The sequence below is a fragment of the Triticum dicoccoides genome, chromosome 2B, assembly GCF_002162155.2.
Source record: "Triticum dicoccoides isolate Atlit2015 ecotype Zavitan chromosome 2B, WEW_v2.0, whole genome shotgun sequence".
In the NCBI taxonomy this organism is placed as follows: domain Eukaryota; kingdom Viridiplantae; phylum Streptophyta; class Magnoliopsida; order Poales; family Poaceae; genus Triticum; species Triticum dicoccoides.
Genome location: NC_041383.1, coordinates 704234767 through 704257716, shown reverse-complemented (window position 1 = coordinate 704257716; position 22950 = coordinate 704234767). Strand labels below are relative to the sequence as shown.

Sequence of the window (22950 nt, the reverse complement as noted above, 5' to 3'; positions counted from 1 at the left end):
TAAGTAGAAGGTATACCCAATGGTTTCCTGAGGGTATCCTATGAAGATGCATTTTTCCGACTTGGGTTCGAGCTTCTCAGGTTGAAGTTTCTTGACATAAGCATCGCATCCCCAAACTTTTAGAAACGACAGCTTAGGTTTCTTCCCAAACCATAATTCATACGGTATCGTCTCAACGGATTTAGACGGTGCCCTATTTAAAGTGAATGTAGCTGTCTCTAGAGCGTATCCCCAAAATGATAGTGGTAAATCGGTAAGAGAAATCATAGATCGCACTATATCCAATAAAGTGCGATTACGATGTTCGGACACACCGTTACGCTGAGGTGTTCCAAGCGGCGTGAGTTGTGAAACGATTCCACATTTCCTTAAGTGTGTACCAAATTCGTGACTTAAATATTCTCCTCCACGATCTGATCGTAATAATTTTATCTTTCGGTCATGCTGATTCTCTACCTCATTCTGAAATTCCTTGAACTTTTCAAAGGTCTCAGACTTGTGTTTCATTAAGTAGACATACCCATATCTACTCAAGTCATCAGTGAGAGTGAGAACATAACGATATCCTCCGCGAGCCTCAACGCTCATTAGACCTCACACATCAGTATGTATGATTTCCAATAAGTTTGTTGCTCGCTCCATTGTTCCGGAGAACAGAGTCTTGGTCATTTTGCCCATGAGGCATGGTTCGCATGTGTCAAATGATTCATAATCGAGAGACTCTAAAAGTCCATCAGCATGGAGCTTCTTCATGCGCTTGACACCAATGTGACCAAGGCGGCAGTGCCACAAGTATGTGGGACTATCGTTATCAACTTTACATCTTTTGGTATTCACACTATGAATATGTGTAACATCACGTTCGAGATTCATTAAGAATAAACCATTGACCATCGGGGCATGACTATAAAACATATCTCTCATATACATAGAACAACCATTATTCTTGGATTTAAATGAGTAACCATCTCGAATTAAACGTGATCGTGATACAATGTTCATGCTCAAAGCTGGTACTAAATAACAATTATTGAGGTTTAAAACTAATCCCGTAGGTAAATGTAGAGGTAGCGTGCCGACGGCGATCACATCGACCTTGGAACCATTCCTGACGCACATCGTCACCTCATCCTTCGCCAGTCTCCGCTTATTCCGCAGCTCCTGCTTTGATTACAAATATGAGCAACCGCATCGGTATCAAATACCCAAGAGCTAATATGAGTACTGGTAAGGTACACATCAATTACATGTATATCACATATACCTTTGGTTTTGCCGGCCTTCTTGTCCGCTAAGTACTTGGGGCAGCTCCGCTTCCAGTGACCACTTCCCTTGCAATAAAAGCACTCAGTTTCAGGCTTGGGTCCATTGTTTGACTTCTTCCCGGCAACTAGCTTACCGGGCGCGGCAACTCCCTTGCCGTCCTTCTTGAAGTTCTTCTTACCCTTGCCTTTCTTGAACTTAGTGGTTTTATTCACCATCAACACTTGATGTTCCTTTTTGATCTCTACCTCCGCTGATTTCAGCATTGAATATACCTCAGGAATGGTCTCTTCCATCCCCTGCATATTGAAGTTCATCACAAAGCTCTTGTAGCTCGGTGGGAGCGACTGACGGATTCTGTCAATGACCGCGTCATCCGGGAGATTAACTCCCAGCTGAGTCAAGCGGTTGTGCAACCCAGACATCTTGAGTATGTGCTCACTGACAGAACTATTTTCCTCCATCTTACAACTGAAGAACTTGTCGGAGACTTCATATCTCTCGACCCGGGAATGAGCTTGGAAAACCATTTTCAGCTCTTCTAACATCTCATATGCTCCGTGTTGCTCAAAACACTTTTGGAGCCCCGGTTCTAAGCTGTAAAGCATGCCGCACTGAACGATGGAGTAATCATCAGCACGAGACTGCCAAGCGTTCATAATGTCTTGGTTCTCTGGGATTGGTGCTTCACCTAGCGGTGCTTCTAGGACATAATCTTTCTTGGCAGCTATGAGGATAATCCTCAAGTTCCGGACCCAGTCCGTATAGTTGTTGCCATCATCTTTCAGCTTGGTTTTCTCTAGGAACGCGTTGAAGTTGAGGGTAACATGGGCCATTTTATCTACAAGACATATTTTAAAGATTTTAGACTAAGTTCATGATAATTAAGTTCATCTAATCAAATTATTTAATGAACTCCCACTTAAATTAGACATCCCTCTAGTCATCTAAGTGAAACATGATCCGAGTCAACTAGGCCATGTTCGATCATCACGTGAGACGGACTAGTCGACATCGGTGAACATCTCCATGTTGATCGTATCTTCTATACGACTCATGCTCGACCTTTCGGTCCTCCATGTTCTGAGGCCATGTTTGTACATGCTAGGCTCGTCAAGTCAACCTAAGTGTATTGCGTGTGTAAATCTGGCTTACACCCGTTGTATTTGAACGTTAGGATCTATCACACCCGATCATCATGTGGTGCTTCGAAACAACGAACCTTCGCAATGGTGCATAGTTAGGGGGAACACTTTTCTTGAAATTATTTCGAGGGATCATCTTATTTAAGCTACCGTCGTTCTAAGCAAATAAGATGAAAAACATGATAAACATCACATGCAATCAAATAGTGACATGATATGGCCAATATCATATAGCTCCTTTGATCTCCATCTTCGGGGCTCCATGATCATCTTTGTCACCGGCATGACACCATGATCTCCATCATCATGATCTCCATCATCGTGTCTTCATGAAGTTGTCACGCCAACGACTACTTCTACTTCTATGGCTAACACGTTTAGCAATAAAGTAAAGTAATTTACATGGCGTTCTTCAATGACACGCAGGTCATACAAAATAATAAAGACAACTCCTATGGCTCCTGCCGGTTGTCATACTCATCGACATGCAACTCATGATTCCTATTACAAGAACATGATCTCATACATCGCATATATATCATTCATCACAACTTTTGGCCATATCACATCACAAAACACATGCTGCAAAAACAAGTTAGACATCCTCTAATTTTTGTTGCATGTTTTTACGTGGCTGCAATAGGGTTCTAGCAAGAACGTTTTCTTACCTACGGGAAAGCCACAACGTGATATGCCAATTTCTATTTACCCTTCATAAGGACCCTTTTCGTCGAATGCACTCCAACTAAACTGGGAGAGGCAGACACCTGCTAGCCACCTTATGCAACTAGTGCATGTCTGTTGGTGGAACCTGTCTAACGTAAGCGTACGTGTAAGGTCGGTCTGGGCCGCTTCATCCCACGATGCCGCCGAAGCAAAATAAGACTAGTAGTGGCAAGAAAGTTGACAACATCTACGCCCACAACAAATTGTGTTCTACTCGTGCAAAGAGAACTACGCATAGACCTAGCTCATGATGCCACTGTTGGGGAACGTTGCAGAAAATAAAAAAATTCTATCCTTTCACCAAGATCAATCTATGAGTTCATCTAGAAACGAGAGAAAGGTGTGCATCTACATACCCTTGTAGATCGCAAGCGGAAGCGTTCAAGAGAACGGGGTTGAGGGAGTCGTACTCGTCATGATCCAAATCACCGATGATCCTAGTGCTGAACGGACATCACCTCCGCGTTCAACACACGTACGGTTGAGGAAGACGTCTCCTCCTTCTTGATCCAGCAAGGGGGAAGGGGAGGTTGATGGAGATCCAGCAGCACGACGGCGTGGTGGTGGATGTAGCAGTGATCTCGGCAGGGCTTCGCCGAGCTTCTACGAGAGGAAGAAGTGTAGCAATGGGAGAGGGAGGCGCCAAGAGCATGGGTGCGGCTGCCCTCCCTCCCCCCCTCTTTATATAGGCCCCCTAGGGGGCGCCGGCCCTAGGAGATGGGATCTCCAAGGGGGGGCGGCCAGGGAGGAGACTTGCCCCCCAAGCCAGGTGGAGGCGCACCCACCCCTAGGGTTTCCAACCCTAGGCGCAGGGGGGCCCAAGGGGGCGGCGCACCAGCCCACCAGGGGCTGGTTCCCCTCCCACTTCAGCCCATGGGGCCCTCCGGGATAGGTGGCCCCACCCGGTGGACCCCCGGGACCCTTTCGGTGGTCCCAGTACAATACCGGTGACCCCCGAAACTTTCCTGATGGCCAAAACCTGACTTCCTATATATAATTCTTCACCTCCGGACCATTCTAGAACTCCTCGTGACGTCCGGGATCTCATCCAGGACTCCGAACAACTTTCGGGTTACTGCATACTAATATCTCTTCAACCCTAGCGTCACCGAACCTTAAGTGTGTAGACCCTACGGGTTCGGGAGACATGCAGACATGACGGAGACGCCTCTCCGGTCAATAACCAATAGCGGGATCTGGATACCCATGTTGGCTCCCACATACTCCTCGATTATATCATCGGATGAACCACGATGTCTAGGATTCAATCAACCCCGTATACAATTCCCTTTGTCAATCGGTACGTTACTTGCCCGAGACTCGATCGTCGGTATCCCAGTACCTCGTTTAATCTCGTTACCGGCAAGTCACTTTACTCGTACCGTAATGCATGATCCCGTGACCAGAAACTTGGTCACATTGAGCTCATTATGATGATGCATTACTGAGTGGGCCCAGAGATACCTCTCCGTCATACGGAGTGACAAATTCTAGTCTCGATTTGTGCCAACCCAACAGACACTTTCGGAGATACCTGTAGTGCACCTTTATAGTCACCCAGTTATGTTGTGACGTTTGGCACACCCAAAGCACTCCTATGGTATCCGGCAGTTGCACAATCTCATGGTCTAAGGAAATGATACTTGACATTTGGAAAAGCTCTAGCTAAACGAACTACACGATCTTTGAGCTATGCTTAGGATTGGGTCTTGTCCATCACATCATTCTCCTAATGATGTGATCCCATTATCAACGACATCCAATGCCCATAGTCAAGAAACCATGACTATCTGTTGATCAACGAGCTAGTCAACTAGAGGCTTACTAGGGACATGTTGTGGTCTATGTATTCACACGTGTTTCCGGATAACACAGTTATAGCATGAATAACAGACAATTATCATGAACAAAGAAATATAATAATAACCATTTTATTATTGCCTCTAGGGCATATTTCCAACAGTTAGTAACAAGGGTCTTAGGAACCCAAATAGACCATTCAATGTACTCATAAGGAGAACCAACAAATTTAGCATAAACATGTCCATCACTAGCACGGCACAACACATATGACGGGTTAAAGTCGCCGGCTTTGTTGGAGGAAATGGTTTTGCCCTTTTGGACATCAACGCCCTTCGCTTTTTCCTTCTTCTCCTTAGGAGCACCCTCTCCCTCTTTCACAAAAGTTTGCTTGAGAGGAGGAGTACGTTTGGTCTTGTCGTTCTTCTTCTTATTCTTGGACTTGGGTGCAAACCCAATTCCCTTCTTGGCCACAACTTCCTTTCGATTGCTCAAAAGGTCGTTGAGGTTCTTCTCACCTTGAATGCAAGTCACAAGGCCTTTCTCAAGTTGATCCTTCAACTTGGCATTCTCCTCCACAAGATGCACATGCTCACAACACGGGTTAGTAGCATATGCATTATCAATTAATACCATATGAGGGAAGGTGGCCTTTTCCTTGGTTAGCTTAACTTGGAGTTGAGCGTGAGACTCCTTGAGGTTAGCGTGAGCACCCTTCAAGACCTTGTGAGCCTTGTAAAGTATCTCAAACTCCTCCTTGAGTCTAGCATGATCAACCCCAAGTTTAGCCTCCTCAGAAGTTAGCACACAAGACACGACAAGAGCATGATCAAGATATTTCTTTAACTTAGCATGATCATCGTTGTATGACTCCTCAAGAGTCACACGATGCCCATGCTCTTCCTCAAGAGCACTAGAGAGATCCGATATCTCATCGGCATAGTCACGACTATGACCTTCCATCTTAGAGATGGTTTCTTCGTGAGCCTCGATCATGTCATTGGCCTCACCAAGTTGTTCCAAGCGAGCAACAAAGTGCTTCTTGGATTTTCCCTTGAGCTTACTCATAAAAAACTCAAATTCATTCACTTCCTCATTAGACCCATCATGTTCATCAATGCAATCCTCCAAGGAGGAATTAGTAATGATGGTGGTTTTGATGTTGGGGGTTACCTTGTTGGAAGCTTTAGCCATGAGGCACTTGGCGGTGATGTTCTCGTTGGGTGAATCAAAGAGAGACACCCGGGGAGTGGTAGCAATGGCAACGGACACCATGGCCATTGCTTCTCCATTTTCATCATCATCGTCATCCTCATGGTATTCTTCTTGAACCACCAACCCGTGAGTAGGAGTCTTCTTGGTGAAGTTGTTCTTGTTGGGGAAGGACTTGGCTTTGTCTTTTCGGATGAACTTGCCACCATTGTCTTCCCGCTTCTCGTAAGGACAATCCGCAACGAAATGGCTCACATTGCCACAGTTGAAGCAAGTTCCGACTCGTTGCTTGCCCTTGAAGCCACTGGAGTTGTTCTTGTTGAAGTTGGGTCTTGTATTCTTCTTGCTCCAAAATTGTCTTGAAGCAAGAGCCATGTGCTCATGATAATCATATTTGGTGTCTTCGGGGTTGCTCTCCTCATCTTCCTCTTCTTCCTCTTCTTCCACACTAACCTTGGCCTTCAAAGCAAGGTTGGGCTTCTTTGCCCTTTGTGAACGGAGCACCACATTGTCGGCGGTCTTGTCCAAGATGCTCATTGCAACGAACTCATCCAACACTTCACTTGAGGTCATGGAGTGGAAGTCCGGTCTTTGACGAATGATGGAGGACATGGCCTTGTTGTAGGGCATCATGGCCTTGAGGAACTTGCGCTTGATCCAATTGTCATCCATGTCCTTGCTCCCATGATCTCGGAGTGAGACCGCGAGTTTGGTCACTCTTCGAAAGAGCTCACGAGGTTCTTCATCTTCTTTCATTGCAAACTCATCGGCTTCATCTTGTACCACTTCATAGTTGGAGCGTTGAATGCTAGCACTTCCTCGATAGAGAGACACAACGCATTGCCATGCGTCTTTGGCCATGGCATGAGGTCGAAGATGAGGGAGATCTTCGGGAAGGATTGCATCTTGGATGATGAAGAGAGCACTCTCATTGAATTGATTATTCACCACTTCTCTCGGGGTGAAGTTGCTTCGGTCATGTGGATAGAAACCTTCAATAATTCTCCAAAGATTAGTATTCACATGATTTAAATGACGCTTGAAGCGGTACACCCAAGAATCAAAATCCTCATTTTTCACAATCTTAGGAGGAGGACCGGCATGATTTTAATGAGTAGAGGGAATCGGTCCTCCATAAATTGGAGGTTCCACATGGGCAAAGATGTCGGTGCCATTTCTACCACTAGTAGAAGGACCCTTCTCACTATTAGCTCCCCCTTTGTCGGAGTTAGCATCCGTCACCTTGTTAGCGGGATCACCCACTTTCAACGGCGAGGTAGGTAGTTTAAGTCCTTCTAAGAATTTATTAAACATGCTTTCAACCGTGGTTGTCATGGAGGTTTTCAATGTGTCCAAGGCCACATTGAATTCCTCACGGGACACCACGGTTTCCCCATTACCCATAGACGAGATCGGATTCACACCGGAGTGCTCCTCCTCCCCACCGTCTATGGTGTCAACCATACTCTTCGGACGGCAAAGTCCTTAATAAAGAGACGAGGCTCTGATACCAATTGAAAGGATCGATATAGTTGACTAGAGGGGGGTGAATAGGCAACTAACAATATTTAGCTTTTCTTTACCAAATTAAACTTTGAATCAAAGTAGGTTGTCTAGATATGCAACTAGGTGAACAACCTATATGATGCAACAACAATAAGCACACGAGCAAGCAAAGGAAACAATACAAGTAAGCTTGCAAAAGTAAAGGTGCGAGATAACCAAGAGTGGAACCGGTGGAGATGAGGATGTGTTCCCGAAGTTCCTTCCTTTTGAGGGGAAGTACGTCTCTGTTGGAGCGGTGTGGAGGCACAATGCTCCCCAAGAAGCCACTAGGGCCACTGTATTCTCCTCACGCCCTCACACAATGCGAGATGTCATGATTCCACTATTGGTGCCCTTGAAGGCGGCAACCGGACCTTTACAATCAAGGTTGGGGCTCTCTCCACAACTTAATTGGAGGCTCCCAATGAAACCACGAAGCTTCGCCACAATGTAATATGGCTTCGAGGTGACCTCAACCGTCTAGGGTGCTCAAACACCAAAGAGTAACAAAATCCACACTAGAAAGTATGGGGGAAGCAAATATCCTTTGGTGGAAGTGTAGATCTAGGTCTCCTCCTTCAATCCCTAGCAAATCAACAAGTTTGAGTGGCTAGAGAGAGAGATCGGGCAAGAGAGCTTGAGAGCATTAATGGTGGAGTGACAGAGGTAAGAGGTGAGAGTGGTAGGTGGAAGAACCACCTTATATAGCAACCCTAATAAATCCAACCGTTACTGCATTTTCAGCACTGCAGCGATACAACCGCTCCTTGTCCCGGTACAACCGGGGCTCATGATGTAACGGCAGAACCCTACCAGGCAGTACAACCGGGCCACCAGGCGATAGTACCGGTTATTAGAAAATAATCGGACCAACCGCCCAACCACCGCATAACTACTGCACTGAAACAGAACGGAGTCACCCTTGAGGGCGGTATTTGGGCGGTACGGGGCCGGTACAACCGCTTGGCCTTGAGTGCTTGAGCGGCTAAGGTAAGAGCGGAAGAACCGCTCGAACTTCCGATAGTACTGGTTGATGAGGAACAACCGGACCAACCGGGCCACCACCGCCCGGGAACCGCATCAAAACAGAAGCCTGGCCAGTACATTGGCGGTGCATGGCCGGAACAACCGCCGCAGGTCTTTGCTGAGCCTGGTGGCGGTACCATCGCCCGGAGGCAGCGGTACCACCGCTCGTTAAAGACAGGGAAATGCCAAGAGCCAGCGGTACAACTGCTCGGACGAGCAGTACAACCGCTGGGAAAACACAGCAGAAGTCAAATCAAAAGGGAGGCACTCTCTCTCACACCAGAGGAAGACAAGAGAGGGGTGATGGAGGTGTACGTGAATGGATTCCCCTACTCTTTCCAATGTGGATTCCTTCTTGATAGTACGGGTTCCCTACGACCAAAGAGATAAAAAGCATAGAGGACTCCATCTTCAATCGTTTCCTTCGAGAGAGAACAACTATCCGATGTAAGCCTAATCATCGAGAACCTGAAACATTTAGCACAAGATTAGACCAACAAAGGGTTGTCATCATCATCCAAAACATAAGGTAGGGAAATGCCCTTTCAAAGGCTTGACAGCAACTAAAGCATGTTTATTTGATGATGATGATGATGATGATGATGATATGATTGGGTAGAGACCTCCCACGCACTTGCCTCTAAGAAGAACCCTCCTCGTGTCCAAGTCCTTAACCAAAAAGAAATAAGGATAGAATTCAATGAGAACACGATTATCAAGGGTAAATCTATGAACATGAAGAAGATTTTTTGATGTTTCGGGCACATATAGGATTCTGTTTAGATGAAAGTTTTTCACGGGATTTTTGACAATTGAACTACCAACATGAGTAATATCCATACATGAACCACTTGCAGTGTGGACTTGATCATGTCCTCGGTACTTGTCTCTGGTTGTCAACTTGTCGACCTCACATGTGATGTGATTTGTTGCACCGGTATTCGCGTACTAGCTTGTATCAACACCACAGGAGTCGGTGACGGTGTTTGCCTCCTTCTCCTCGTACTCATCTTCTTTGTATCAATCTCAGCATGCACGAGCACCTCCTCGGTGATGCTTGAGATAGATTTGGCACTCGGGATAGTCTCGATGCGGTGGACATTGTTGTTGTTGTTGTTGTTGTTGTTGTTGTTGTTGTTGTTGTTGTTGTTGTTGTTGATGATGATGATGATGTTGTTGGGAACGCCCATCTCTAGCCCTCCTGTTGTTGTTGTTTCGGGCGGACAGAGAGTGACTCCCTCGGCCGCGCCCCGTGGTTCCGTGAGCACGCGCCCTGGACTTGTACTGGCGACGGCCCCTGTACGCTAGATTGGCCGAAGTGTTGAAGCCAGCCTTACCAGCATCTCCATGCGCTGGTCGAAGGCGACGATATGAACAAAGAGCACATCAATGTTGATGGAGGTGTTGACAGCGCCAATGGCCGCCACTACAGGGTCGTTGTCATGATCTAATCCAGCGAGTACGTAGTCCACCATCTCTGGATCGAAGACGACGCCCTGCAGCCGCGAGTTCATCCCTGAGGCTCTTCATCTTGGAGATGTAGGCGGTACTGGACATGGTGCCCTTCTTCATCATGGTGATGGCGATCCTCAAGTTCATGATACGGGATTGAGACTGCGATGCAAACAGAGTGGTAATGTCGGTCCACAAATCATAGGTTTTTCCTTACCGACGAACTGCGCTAGGACTTCCTTGGAGAGGGAATTCATCAGGCAGCTGAGGACCTATTGGTCCTTTGATAGCCATGGTGCATAAAGTGGATTGGGTACCACTTCCATGGTCTTGTACGACTTCTGCTGCTCCACCATGGCTGGGGGCGTTGTGTCGGTTCCATCCAGGAGCCCCGTGACCTGCGCTCCTCGCAGGCTGGGCATGACCTGGGCCTTCCACAAAAGGTAGTTCCCCTTGGTGAGTTTTTCGGCTGACGGAGATCCGAGGTTGAGGGCGATAGGAGCCGAGCTTAAAGACATGGCGATGGGGATTGCTTCTGGTAGCTAGACCGGGAAGAGAATAGGCTCTGTATACCATGTAAGTTGGAAGCATTCCTACTCCCTCATGAGGGAGCCACGTTGGGTTTTATTAATCGAGACAGGAAGCCCCTGTCGTGGCTTACAAGTTTCCATCTATCGCTAGGATACGATGGTTTACAGGAGAGAGGAGATCAAACCAGATACGGGAGAGAGACAAGATAGAGATTGAGATTACATGAGTTTAAACAAGCTTCTATCTCTAAGTCTAACTGTTTGGATTCGGATGTTCATGTGGCGTTAGTTTCTCTGGTTTTGGTGCTTTTGGCTCTGCCTTTTGGAGCTGCCCTGTAAATTACCCCTCTCTGTACAAAAACCTAGGCATTTTGGCCTTTTTAATGATAATTCAGCTGGGGAATTCATAAAAGAAACACAACTTTTCTCTATGGATTTTCCCACTTGCCTTTCCTTTGCGAGGGATTTTACCACTTGCCTTGTTCTTGCCAAATTGGCCATGCAGCTCTACAAACCCCAAAAGACTGAGTAGCATCACAAAAGGAAAATTTATGAGTACTTTCAAACTTACTGTACATAATGTAAAGATTCCCGACAATTTGAAACATCCAGATATTTTGTTAGTCTTAATTTAGAATGGGTCTGAACATGTAGTTTTACAAAAGAAATGATGTATGCTTGTAATTAGTACACTTCAAAGTTGTTCATTGGTTTGAGTAATTCTACAGATCTACTTTGCCACAATACTAAGATAAATGTTCTTGCCATAATGATTTCAATCGGGTAGAAATTATCTGAATAAACTGAAGAATGGGAAAGTGCACAGAATGCAGAGCATTATCCCCTTCAGGAAAGGAATAACCAAGACAATTTCTTTTGCCAGATGAGCCTAGAAGTAGTACTAAAATTGATATGATGAAAATAGCATCAAAATGCATAAAACAACGCATAGGCAGAACATAGAAATTGAAATGTAGATGATGGATTGTTTGTCCTCTAGAGAGGACTAGTCAGTACGCGAAATTTTGTCCGATATATCCTTCATTAGCAGAAGACAGCTCGCAACCAAATGCTTAAATCCGTCAGTTGCCATAACAGCTTGTAGAACATTCTGTGGAGCCATGAACTCAACACAAGCTTCTTGGAGATCCTTGCAATTGTGCTGCTCTGCTAAAACCAATGTTGTTGCAACAGTATCCACGTCAATGCACTCGCAGAGCTTGCTTTCACAAAGCGCCATTAGCCCATCTAGTCCATACCGATCTGCAACAACTAGCAAGTGCTGAAGCTTTGCCATGTTCCATTCTTGGGAGTGTTCATCATCAGGCATGGAATCTGTGTAGACAAAGTGAAGAAGCGCCTCAAAGATTTGGGGCTCAGAGGGTGCTTGGATACGTTTTAGTCCCATGACTAAAAGTAGTGGAACTAAAACTTGCTAGTCTCACCAATGCTTGGATCCAAATATTAAAGAGACTAAAATCAACTTAATGAGCATTTATTATGCTCCCTCTCCCCTAATCCTACCTGTCCCTCCCACCAACCCCTTCCCCATGGTAGTTTGGCTCCCGCCAACTCCTCTCTCGCCCCTACTGCTATCTCCTGCCCCTGTTGCTCTCAAGAAAAAAATGTCCATACAGTCCATGCAATGAAATAAAATTTGTCTATACACAAGAAAATAAAAATTGTCCATACAAGTAAAGTAAAATTGTCCATACATAAGGAAATTAGTATTGTCCATACACAAGAAAATAAATAACATGACACTGATCTCAATGGCCCTGGAACAAACCATCAGCAATTCTATCTCTCAATTGATTCATGTCGACCGTATCTTGCTCCATTTCTAGATCCCTCCTGTTACGACGCCTCCTCCTTGTTTCCTCAAGGAGAGGTTGATAATTCTCATCTCTATCACACCTGTCGAATTCTTTATCCTCCAACTGACTTTCGCGGATAAAATTGTGCAAGGCCATACATGCAACAATAATTTTTGTTTGCTTGTGTATAGGATAACTTTGTATTTTAAAAAGGATCCTCCACTTATTTTTCAAGACTCCAAAAGAACGCTCAATGACATTGCGTAGTCTAGAATGAGTGTAGTTGAAGTGCTCTTTTTTACCTCTCGGCATGGTGCCTTGATGGAACTCTTGAAAATGGTACTTCTGTCCCCTATATGGTGCAAGATAATCTGCCTTGTTGGGGTAGCCCGAGTCAACAAGATAAAATTTTCCTAATGATGGCAATGCATTTCAGTCAAATTCAATGTTAATGTATACACAAATCAATCATGTATTGAATGTGAAGTATGGTACCTGGAGGTGGATGAGGAAACTTGTGACTAAACCGGCTAAGGGCATCCTTGAAGGGCCTCATATCATGAACCGATCCAGGCCACCCGGCAAGAACGAAAGTGAATCTCACGTCGAAATCACATACAGCCATAACATTCTGACTACAGTAGCCATGTCTGTTTAAGTACTGTGGAATCTTGGTAGGTGGCACCACAACTTGCACATGAGTCCCATCTATTGCCCCAATGCTGTCATTGAACCATGGATGCCACTGAGCATTTCTTAACCTTTCATGCACAACTCTGAATTCAGGATCTCGTGGCTTAATTATGTCAGCCGCAAGCTTAACCACACAATGCAATACTGTGTTAAACTTCCTAACAACTGTCTCCATGGACCTTACAAAACAATTTTCACTCTGCCTAATGGACTGGCCATCTCCCACCATCCATAAAAACATAGCTAGAGCCTCAACTGATGACATCTTCTTAGTAGACTTCAACCCATAAGAATCCACTAGCAAATTATGTAGTTTATGAAACACAGGTGGATACATCCTAAACATTTTATAGCAGTCTGTTTTGTGTCCCAGAGTTCTTGCTACCCATTCATAGCCGGACTCTTTAGCTTTTAAAATCCTCCTTTCCCCCTTATCCATGAAACGCTCAATGTAATATGAACCAAACATTTGGATGATCATACCTATATTGTTGAGCCTTTTCTGCCTCAACGGCTAGCACTCTATTTCTCCTTGCATCTTCCTCTTCCTCATCACTAGAGTCCTCATCAATACTCTCCTCTTCGCTGGACTCATCAATACTATCACCATCACTAGAGTCATCCTGCAACATATGAATTATGTTCAACACATAGTAATTAGGTGCACATAGCAATTCAAAACATGAAGGGTCCACATAGCAATTCAAAACATAAAGGGTCCACATGGCAATTCAACAGATAAAGGGTCCACATTAGCCTAACTCATCATAGGAAATATGACACAATAGGAGACACTGGATACATGACAACCTAGCTAAGACTCATCTTCGTCATACATCTTCTTTGCTTTGCACCATCTCTTCAACCATATGAGCCTAGCTTCAGGGGTCTTCATGTTCTAGAAGACAAACCTGTTGTGTTTGTCCTTGAATAAGTCACAGGCTACAAAGTACTCAATTGACTCCTCTACTGCCCCACACTCAATGGCAAGTTGCTGACATGTAGCTACTGCTACCTTACGCTCCTCACTTCTCTTTGCCTTTTCTTTGCCTTGGTCGACAATTGCCTGCAATATAGTGTTTGATGTCTCAGCTTCCTTGTCCATTCTGGTGGTGATCTCCTTCAAAGTCCTCAAAAATGGACCCTTAGTTTTGCCATTCTCCATGTTCATTTTGATTTTCTTTAAAGGACTACTTGTTGTACTCCTAAAATCAACTGAGCTGGCACCCCTCTTGCGGGTACTGGTACTCATTGGGCTGCCATCCTCATCATCATCATCGTCGTTTGCCTCTGTATCATCTGTTGTCCCAGGTACGTAAGGAGAAGTACCATCCACAGCTACCTCATGAAACATCTCATGCAACAATCCAATGTACTCAGGGTTACCCTTTCTAAATTTCTTGAGATTTGGTCTACTCTGCAAAATATTAGCATATGTACAACATTAGCATATGTCTTCATTGCTCATGTACTTGTCATTGAAAAAGTGTTAGTTGTCGTACCTTGATCTCCCTCTCCCACAAAGCTGTAGTTGTCGTAACTTCTCCATGTTCGTCGCGGCCGCATCCGGTTTGTTGCTGCAACCATACCCAATCATTGTACACACCCTTCAGGTTCTGGATTTTGTTCTTCACTTCCCTCCCTGGATGCCACAATTTTGTCTTTTGATAATATTTCTCCTTCATATTTTTGTAACCCTGACTGGTCCAAACTTTAGCAGTAAAATTGCCATCCTCTATCTCCTCACAAGCTAACTCACACAAAATGTACGTATTTTCGTCGGTCCAATTAGCCTTGCTTTTTGGCCTCTAAAAGAAATATGCATAAGTAAACAGCCTAAATCACTATGTTTCAAAGAAAATGTGTGAGCAGAATTTCAAAGAAAATTGTATACCTTCCTATGCTGGTTCAGCGTGTTCTCATCTTCATCTTCGTCTTCTTCGATGCCGTCATCATCATCCACCGGAATCGGCCCTACCTGTGGCTGCCTGCTGCTGCCCGCGCCATTCGAACCCCCACGACGTGCAGCAACTCACATGGCAGCAGCATCACCTCCCCCCGGCACCACGACGGCCTTGCCGCGAGCACCTGGTGCCCTCGCTACGGACAGACCTTGGCGAGGTGGACGACCTCGCATCGGCAAGCCATCTGATCTTGCCCTCTGTGGGGGGAAACCTTGACCGGAGCCGATGTCCCGTTGAAGGATATGCGTGTACATGGTCATGTCGGGGTACGAGGCGGCGCCACAGGCGTTGAGGTCAAGGATCCCCAGGTCCATTCGCGGTGCAGCGACGTTCGCAGCCCTCAGAACGCGGCCGCCGGAACTCCTTACTGTTCACATGCATGCGAAGGGATGTGAACGGCACACGATATCAAAGGCATTCATCACGCGCGCCAACACCAACTGACGATGCACTATACGTCTGCTTAAGGAAAAATTCGCGAAAAAAAACATGCGTAAGGAAAAGGAAGAATTAATGTTTTTCCAGCGAGAAAACCAGCTCCGACAATCTCATGAAAAAAATATTTTAGAAGAGGAATCCCTTTAAAAAAAAATGAGAATCAGAAGAAGAATCTAATGAAAAACTAGGATCCACTCATAGGCGCATGGGCCTCCATAAAATTTCAAATAAAACAAATAATCTGCATCTATTCTGCGACTATGTCTCAAAAAGAAGCTATTCGGCAACTTTAGTGCAAATGCTAAATCCCGCTTATTGTGAGAAGGAAGTCGTGCTCACCTATGGTACTCCCGCTGTGGACCAGCCCAATAACATGCCGTTTTGGCAATTTCCGCAGTTTTAGGAAGGTTCTAAGCGGTTTTGTTCTTTTTCGGTTATTCTGTGCTTTCTCTATTGGTTTCTATCAGTTTTTTTTCCTATTTTTTCAGATACATGTCGACTTTTTTCTTAAGTTTTACAAACATTGAATATTCTGAACCCACATCGAATATTTTTTAGGAGGGCAATATTGAATATATTTTTAACACGGGGTGGAAATTATAGACACACATAATATATTATTCATAAATGTCACAAAGATTTTTTTTAACATCCAAACCCTTTTTAAAGTTTTACAAACATTTATAAAAAATTCATAATAATTTTCCTAAATGGCATAAAAATTCCAAGATTATGCAAACAAAATTCTGATGTTGTACTTTTTTGTTTCTAAAATGTCATGACCAGAGGCGTAGCCAGGCCCTAGGCAAGGGGGGCCATGGCCTGGGGCGTATGGCTGAAATCCTTCATTAGAGCATCTATAGCAGACCCCTTATATCGCGGACCCTAAAACCGTTATAAGGGGTCGCAAAAAACGTGTTTTAAGGGTCGACTTTACCTCCCGCGGAACAGACCCTGTAAACAGCACTGTAAAAACGAATATTCCTCTCAGAGATGCTCCACGCGGTCCTCCTTCGCCTCCCCTTCTCGTTCCCCGCTGTTCCCCGAATGCCCCCGCCGGCGGCCAGTCACAGCCGCGAGGTGGCGCTCATCCCGGCCACCTCGCCCCGCCCTTCTTCAGCCCCAATTTGAACAACCGGCGGCTGATTCCGGGGGGCGGCGGCCGATTCCGGTGGGCAGCAGACGATTCTAGTGAGCTATGTGGTGGAACTGCCCTTACTTTGCCCTTCGAACCTTCAAATATACTCCCTCCGTCGGTGAATAAGTGTACATCTACTATTTGTCTTAAGTCAAAGTTTTATAATTTTGACCAACTTTTTAGAAAAGAGTAGTAGTATATATGACATCAAATTGATATATTATAAAAATACATTTCAAAAAGAGTCTAGTGATACTAATTTAGTGTCATAAATGTTGCTACTTTTTTCTATAAAGTTGGTCAAAATTTCAAAACTTTGACTTAGCACAAAAGTTAGATGTACACTTATTCGCGGACGGAGGGAATATGGGTTTCGGGTGTGGGTTTACGGTGCCCCTTAAAATATTTAAGGGTCAGTCTACTTTTACAGTTTCTATTCTGCACACTTTTTTCGATCAAACCCTTAAAATCTTAAAATTATAAGGGTTTGACCGGTTTTGCATGCTCTTAACTGTAGCTGCTGTAGCTACTGTAGCCTACGCCTACTATACCCGGCGTGCATACCAACCGGATATACTATACTAGTACACTATAACTAATCGAATTATGTGACAGTATTACCGCAAAAAAAAGTGATAGTAAATCAATAATCATGTTGAGAGGCACTGCTACAAGCCAGACGCCGCTATATGATCATGGTAAACACAGAAATTGAATTTATTTATTTATTTCGGGGTACAGAAATTGAAATGTAGATGGTCAACCGTTTGTCCTATGGACTGGACTAGTCACTACAGGAAACTTTGTCCAATACTTCATTCATGATAAGAGGACAGCTTGCAACCAAATGCCTGAATCCATCAGTCGGCATAACAGCCTGTAGCACATTCCATGGAGCCATGAATCCAACAGTCTTGACGTCAATGCTCTCACAGAGCTTGCTTTCACAAAGCACTCTTAGCCTATCTAGTCCGAATCGATCGGCAGCGACCAGCAAGTACACAAAACCAAAGCTGTTCATCACATACGTTTTGTAGGCAGCAACCATCATCGATGGGAACATCATACAAAAATCGTGTGTGAAACCATCATATGCACAGCTTCCTTGTTCATCCTTGCACATCTGGTAGGGATGGTCTTGCAGATATTTTTCAGACAAACAGTGAGCGACCTCCCTGTTGTCTACTCAGAACGGAACCAAAGATGCATACAGCGTAGTAGTTCATAAAGGACTACAAGCCAAACTACAAAGAACAGAGAACATAAACGAGATAATTGCAAACTTATTACTGTAGTAAGAAAGCGCACGCAGACGCAATATATGGCATGGTTAATGGCTTCAAGTAGAGCCAGACAGATAATCTGTGAGCACAGCATCCTCTTCGCCTCCAAGTCCAGTCTTGGCATGCTTGGATTTCTTCAGTGGTGCGCCCCCCTGATGCGCATAACAGATCTCTTGCTGTCTCACAGAATCGGCAGCAGAGGCGGCGGGGGAATGACACGTCCCCCCTCGGTGTAGGGCTCTCCGATCACGGTGAGAACGCACCGGATAATGAAGCTCCCATTGTTTTCGAGCGACACTGATCTCAGCCTCGATCTGTCGACGAACTGAGGATAGCCCCGATAAACGCATTCGGAGGAGAAGGTATGCTCCACCTCCTCATACTTGGTAACCTGTACATCATCTTTGCCCAGCAAGTTCAGTGTGAACCTTGCTCTAGCATCCTTTTCCGGGCTGAGGCAGTTCAAGAACGCCGAAGCGCCGTCGAAACCATCATTTCTTACTCCGTGGGGGAAGAAATAGATTAACCAATTGAAGCCGCCGACACTGAAGACGGTCGAGCTGACGAGCCTTTCGACGCCAATGCCTTCGAGCAGCGGGTGACTGGTGATCTCGAAATCATGCGTTGAGGTGAAGGTAGGGGTGATGCATCTCGACGAGGTCTTGGGCAGGCACTGGGCATGTCTAACTGCAGAGGTGGAGTTTCTGTCCATGGCTAAAACAGAAGAGGAATGCGAGGTGCGTCGCAGGCTAGCAGATCACTTCCTACACTGTAGAACAGGCCATATATATGCGCCTACTTATAGGGCTTTTCTAGGCGAGGGAAGTGAAGCCGCGGCGCACGCTCCAATGGAGACTTGGAAGTCCTTTAGTTTCCCGGTGAGCGGCATTAACACGGAATGCATGCCGTCGTTTGAACTCGTCGCATGCAGTTGGAACAGAAACGAAATTCAATCGGTTGAAGATGAATTAACTCCGTGCTGTTCACATACATCATTCCTTAGCGAAGGGATGTGAAAGGCTCACGATGACAAAGGGATTCATCATGCGAACGCGAACTGGCGATGCATCGCATGCACGACGTGATAAATAGGGAAAAGAAGAATATTTTCGACGAGAAAACCAGCTCGGACCATCGCATCAAAAACTAATTTTCTAAAAGAATCTCATGAAAAACTAGGATCCGCCCACAGACGCATGGACCTCCACAAAATTCTAAACAAAGCAAATAATCTACATGTCGACATGAGCGCAAATGCTAAATCTCGCTTATTGTGAGATGGAAGTACGTGTGACACTCCCGCCGTGGGACGAGACTTGCCTGCTCCCTGCGTGTGTGCCCATCCGTGCTCCCGCATACGTGGCATGATTTGATTGGAACAAAATAAGTCCTGGCCCCACCCTCTTAAAATCAGAGGGGGAATGATTAGATTAGAAAGAAAAAAGGAAAAAAAAACAACCGTAGAATGAAGTGAGAGCACGGATGGAAGCATGGGAAGGGAGCAGGCAAGCCGGATCCCCCGCCGTGGACCAGCCCAATAACATGTTGTCGAACCTTCCCACAACCGTTTTGGGAACCTTCCGCCAGTTTTAGAAAGGTTCCAAGCGGTTTTTTCTTTTTTTTCTTTTTTGAGTTTTCTCTAATCAGATTTTTTTTCCTATTTTTCCTAATACATGTTGACTTCCGTTGAATATTTGTAAATACAGTGTGAACATAGATCGCGACCTTCTCTTACCTCCTTCACAAGAAAAGATAACACGCTTTCCTTCTCTCGTCAGCGCCGCTGCCGGTCCGCCACATCTCGAATGGCCTTTGGGTCACGGAGGTGCAAAGGACCTCGGGCCCCGGTCGGTGGGAGGGACCCCGCTCCCGTTCTTATTAGGTCTAGTGTCTTAATTGGGGGTGTGTGGCGGTGGCGATATCCCTCACTAGGAATAATGTCTCCCACGTTCTCACCATGTCCTGATGGTGTGTCTAGCATCTTTGGAGGCCGTGTGGAGGTGTGTCTCCGTCAGATCTCATGGGATTCGGTTGGTATAGGTCTTCGGTGGATCTGATTGGATCAAATCTTTATTCATCTTTGTTTGGGAGTTTGCAGGTTTGATCCTTCCGATTAACGCCTTTCATCATTGGCGATGGTTGTTGCTCTGCTACAGTGGGCCTTAGCATGACGGCTCTACGACTGTCAACTATAACTCTAGCAAGGGAGGGCGATGGTGGCGAACCTTCTACTCGCTCCAGTGCTTGTATTCGTCGTTGGGTGGTCCATGGACCTGGTTGTAATTCTTATCATGTCTAGTGTCCTTTGTACTGCCATGGTTGAAGATGAATATATCGGAAGTTTCTCGCGCAAAAAAGAATACAAGGTCAACATTTATGAACACACATTGAATATTTTTCATAAATGTCACTAACATTTTTCTAAAAGTTTTAGAAATAAATTAAGTTTTACAAACATTCATAAAATGCCAAGACAATTTTCCTAAATGTATGGCACATTTTTCAAAATTACCCCAAAAAAATCTAAAATTGTATAATGTTTTTCTAAAATGACACGAACATGTTTTCAAATGCGTGCACGTTTCGTAAATGTGATTATTATTCTATTGATATGAATATTTTTAAAAATTACATCACCATATTTTGCAATACATGAAAGCAACATGCACGGTGAACTTTTTAAAACTTATAAGAGCAGTAATTTTAAATTAATATATGTACATAATGTGTGTGTGTGTGTGTGTGTGTGTGTGTGTGTGTGTGTGTGTGTGTGTGTGTGTGTGTGTGTGTGTGTGTAAACAAAAATATGTAAATACAAAACAGAATGGAAAATAACGAACGAAACAACCCAACTATCTCCCTACTGGACTGGCCCACTACTGGCTAAACTTGAGGCGAAGCAAACTTTTGTCTCATTAAAGGCGACACATACCATACCCACGCCACGGACCATTAGCGTGCCTTGCTCATTCTCCCACCTCGCCCACCGCAAGAGCTATTATCTTGCATTACGCGAGATGGAATTAGCTCTCGCTGGAAAAGAGAGCTCCCAGGGAATCGATCCCAGGTGGCCTCGGTGATGGGTGGTGCTTCTGTCCATTGTGCCAAGATCGGCGTCATGTTAAGACAGGAGACGTGACCAACTAGATGAAAAAACGCCCGGGCTTTTTTTGTGTTGACTCCGTTTTCAATCTTTTTTCCATTTTCTTTTCTTTTTTGTTTGGTTTTCTGATTTCTTCTTGGGTTTTTTTCCCATTGTTATACTTCATTTTTTTAATCTTGTTTCTTTCATTCATGGTTTTATCTTTTATTGCTTTCCTTCTCATTTTACTTATTTTTCTTTGGTATTTTGCTTTCTTTCTTGGTTTTCATTTGTCTTTTATTTGTTCCTTTATTGGATTTCACAGTTTTCAATCTTTTTTGCATTCATTTCTTTGGTTTTATTTTTCATATTCCTTTTTCTCTGGTTTCTTTTTTAGATTTTCATTGTTTTTAGTTTTTTCCTTTCTTTTGCTTTTCATTGTACATTTTTTGTATATGTAAAAGAACTAATACATGTTTACAATTTTCAAATATAAGTTTAACATGTTTTTTACATGGTCAACATTTTTTCTAGACAGATTTTTAATATTTTTCAAATGCTTGATAAACATTTTCCAAATACAAGAATAGCATGTCAGTATTTTCTCTATATATATTCTAAACATTTTCAAATGCTTTATTAAAAAAATCACAGGATTAAGATTTTCTTAATATATGGTTAACATTATTTCTATACATATTAAATCTTTTCAAATGCTTAATTAATATTTTTTTTCCAAATGCAATATTAAAAGTTTTTAATACATGATGAACATTCTTTCTATATACATTTAACATTTTCCAATACTTGACTAGCATTTTTTAAATATACGTTCAACACTTTTTCAAATGCTTGATTAATATTGTTGAAATAAAAGATTAACATTTTTTTATACATGATCAATATTTTTTGTATATACACATTTAAAAAATTTAAATGCTTGATTAACATTTTTAAAGACTTGTTCAACTTTTTCAAATGCTTTATTAACATTTTTTAATACATGATCAAATAGTTTTATACAAATTTTATATTTTTATATGCATTTTTCGTATTCGTGATAAACATTTTTTCTATACACATTTAATATTTTTCAAATACTTGGTAAATATTTTTCAATTGTTTTATGTAGAGTGATTTTGTAATACATTTGTTTAGAATATTTCAAAGTATAAACAAAAGTTAAAAGAAAATCTCGCGCCACCATTCAGTGAGGGTTCCCTCTGTATCACGTGTAGCTAGACATAAGGGTGCCCCTCCCCCGCTCAACAAACCGTTGCTCACTCGCTAGACAAAAGCCGAGAACTATTGCTTTGGGAAAAGACGGCTTCCGTTTTTTATAGGTTAATCTTTTTGTAAATAAAAAAAGGTTTGTAGATTTAAGAAATATCATTAATGTTAAAAATGTTTAGAAAAAATATATAAATTTAAGAAACATTAAATATTCATGAATTTAAAGATAGAAAAGATTTAATAATAACTGAAAAAATTAACACACACTGCTTAATAACTACATAATGATGTTTTTGGAAATCTGATAAATGTCATGAGGTTGACGAAACCACACCTGGTGTTCCTCATTCAAAGACAAGCATGTTTAGCTAGATTATTAGCCTCATTACTTGATGATCACCTCCATGGACAAAGCAAGGAGACATAAACTCGTTTGATCATATGTGGAGCTCTCTCACAATGTTGACATGCCTAATAGTGTCCCGCCCTATGTGGCATATGCCGTGAGGAATGATTGTATGAACATTTCAACTGTTTAATATATGAGGAGGTCTAAAAAAAATATTGTCATGCTTACCTCTGAAGCCCACAACAATTTCACTG

General features: G+C 43.7%; 1 protein-coding gene and 1 pseudogene across 1 annotated transcript; both read right to left on the bottom strand.

The window, feature by feature from the left end:
* Positions 1-14023: 14023 nt before the first annotated feature.
* Positions 14024-15487, bottom strand: LOC119361186 (annotated as a pseudogene).
* A 2726-nt stretch (positions 15488-18213) lies between these two features.
* LOC119361184 (BTB/POZ and MATH domain-containing protein 2-like) lies at positions 18214-18744 on the bottom strand. The gene has a single exon (XM_037626516.1). It carries the CDS (start codon positions 18742-18744, stop codon positions 18214-18216), a length of 531 nt encoding a protein of 176 aa, XP_037482413.1.
* Positions 18745-22950: the final 4206 nt, after the last annotated feature.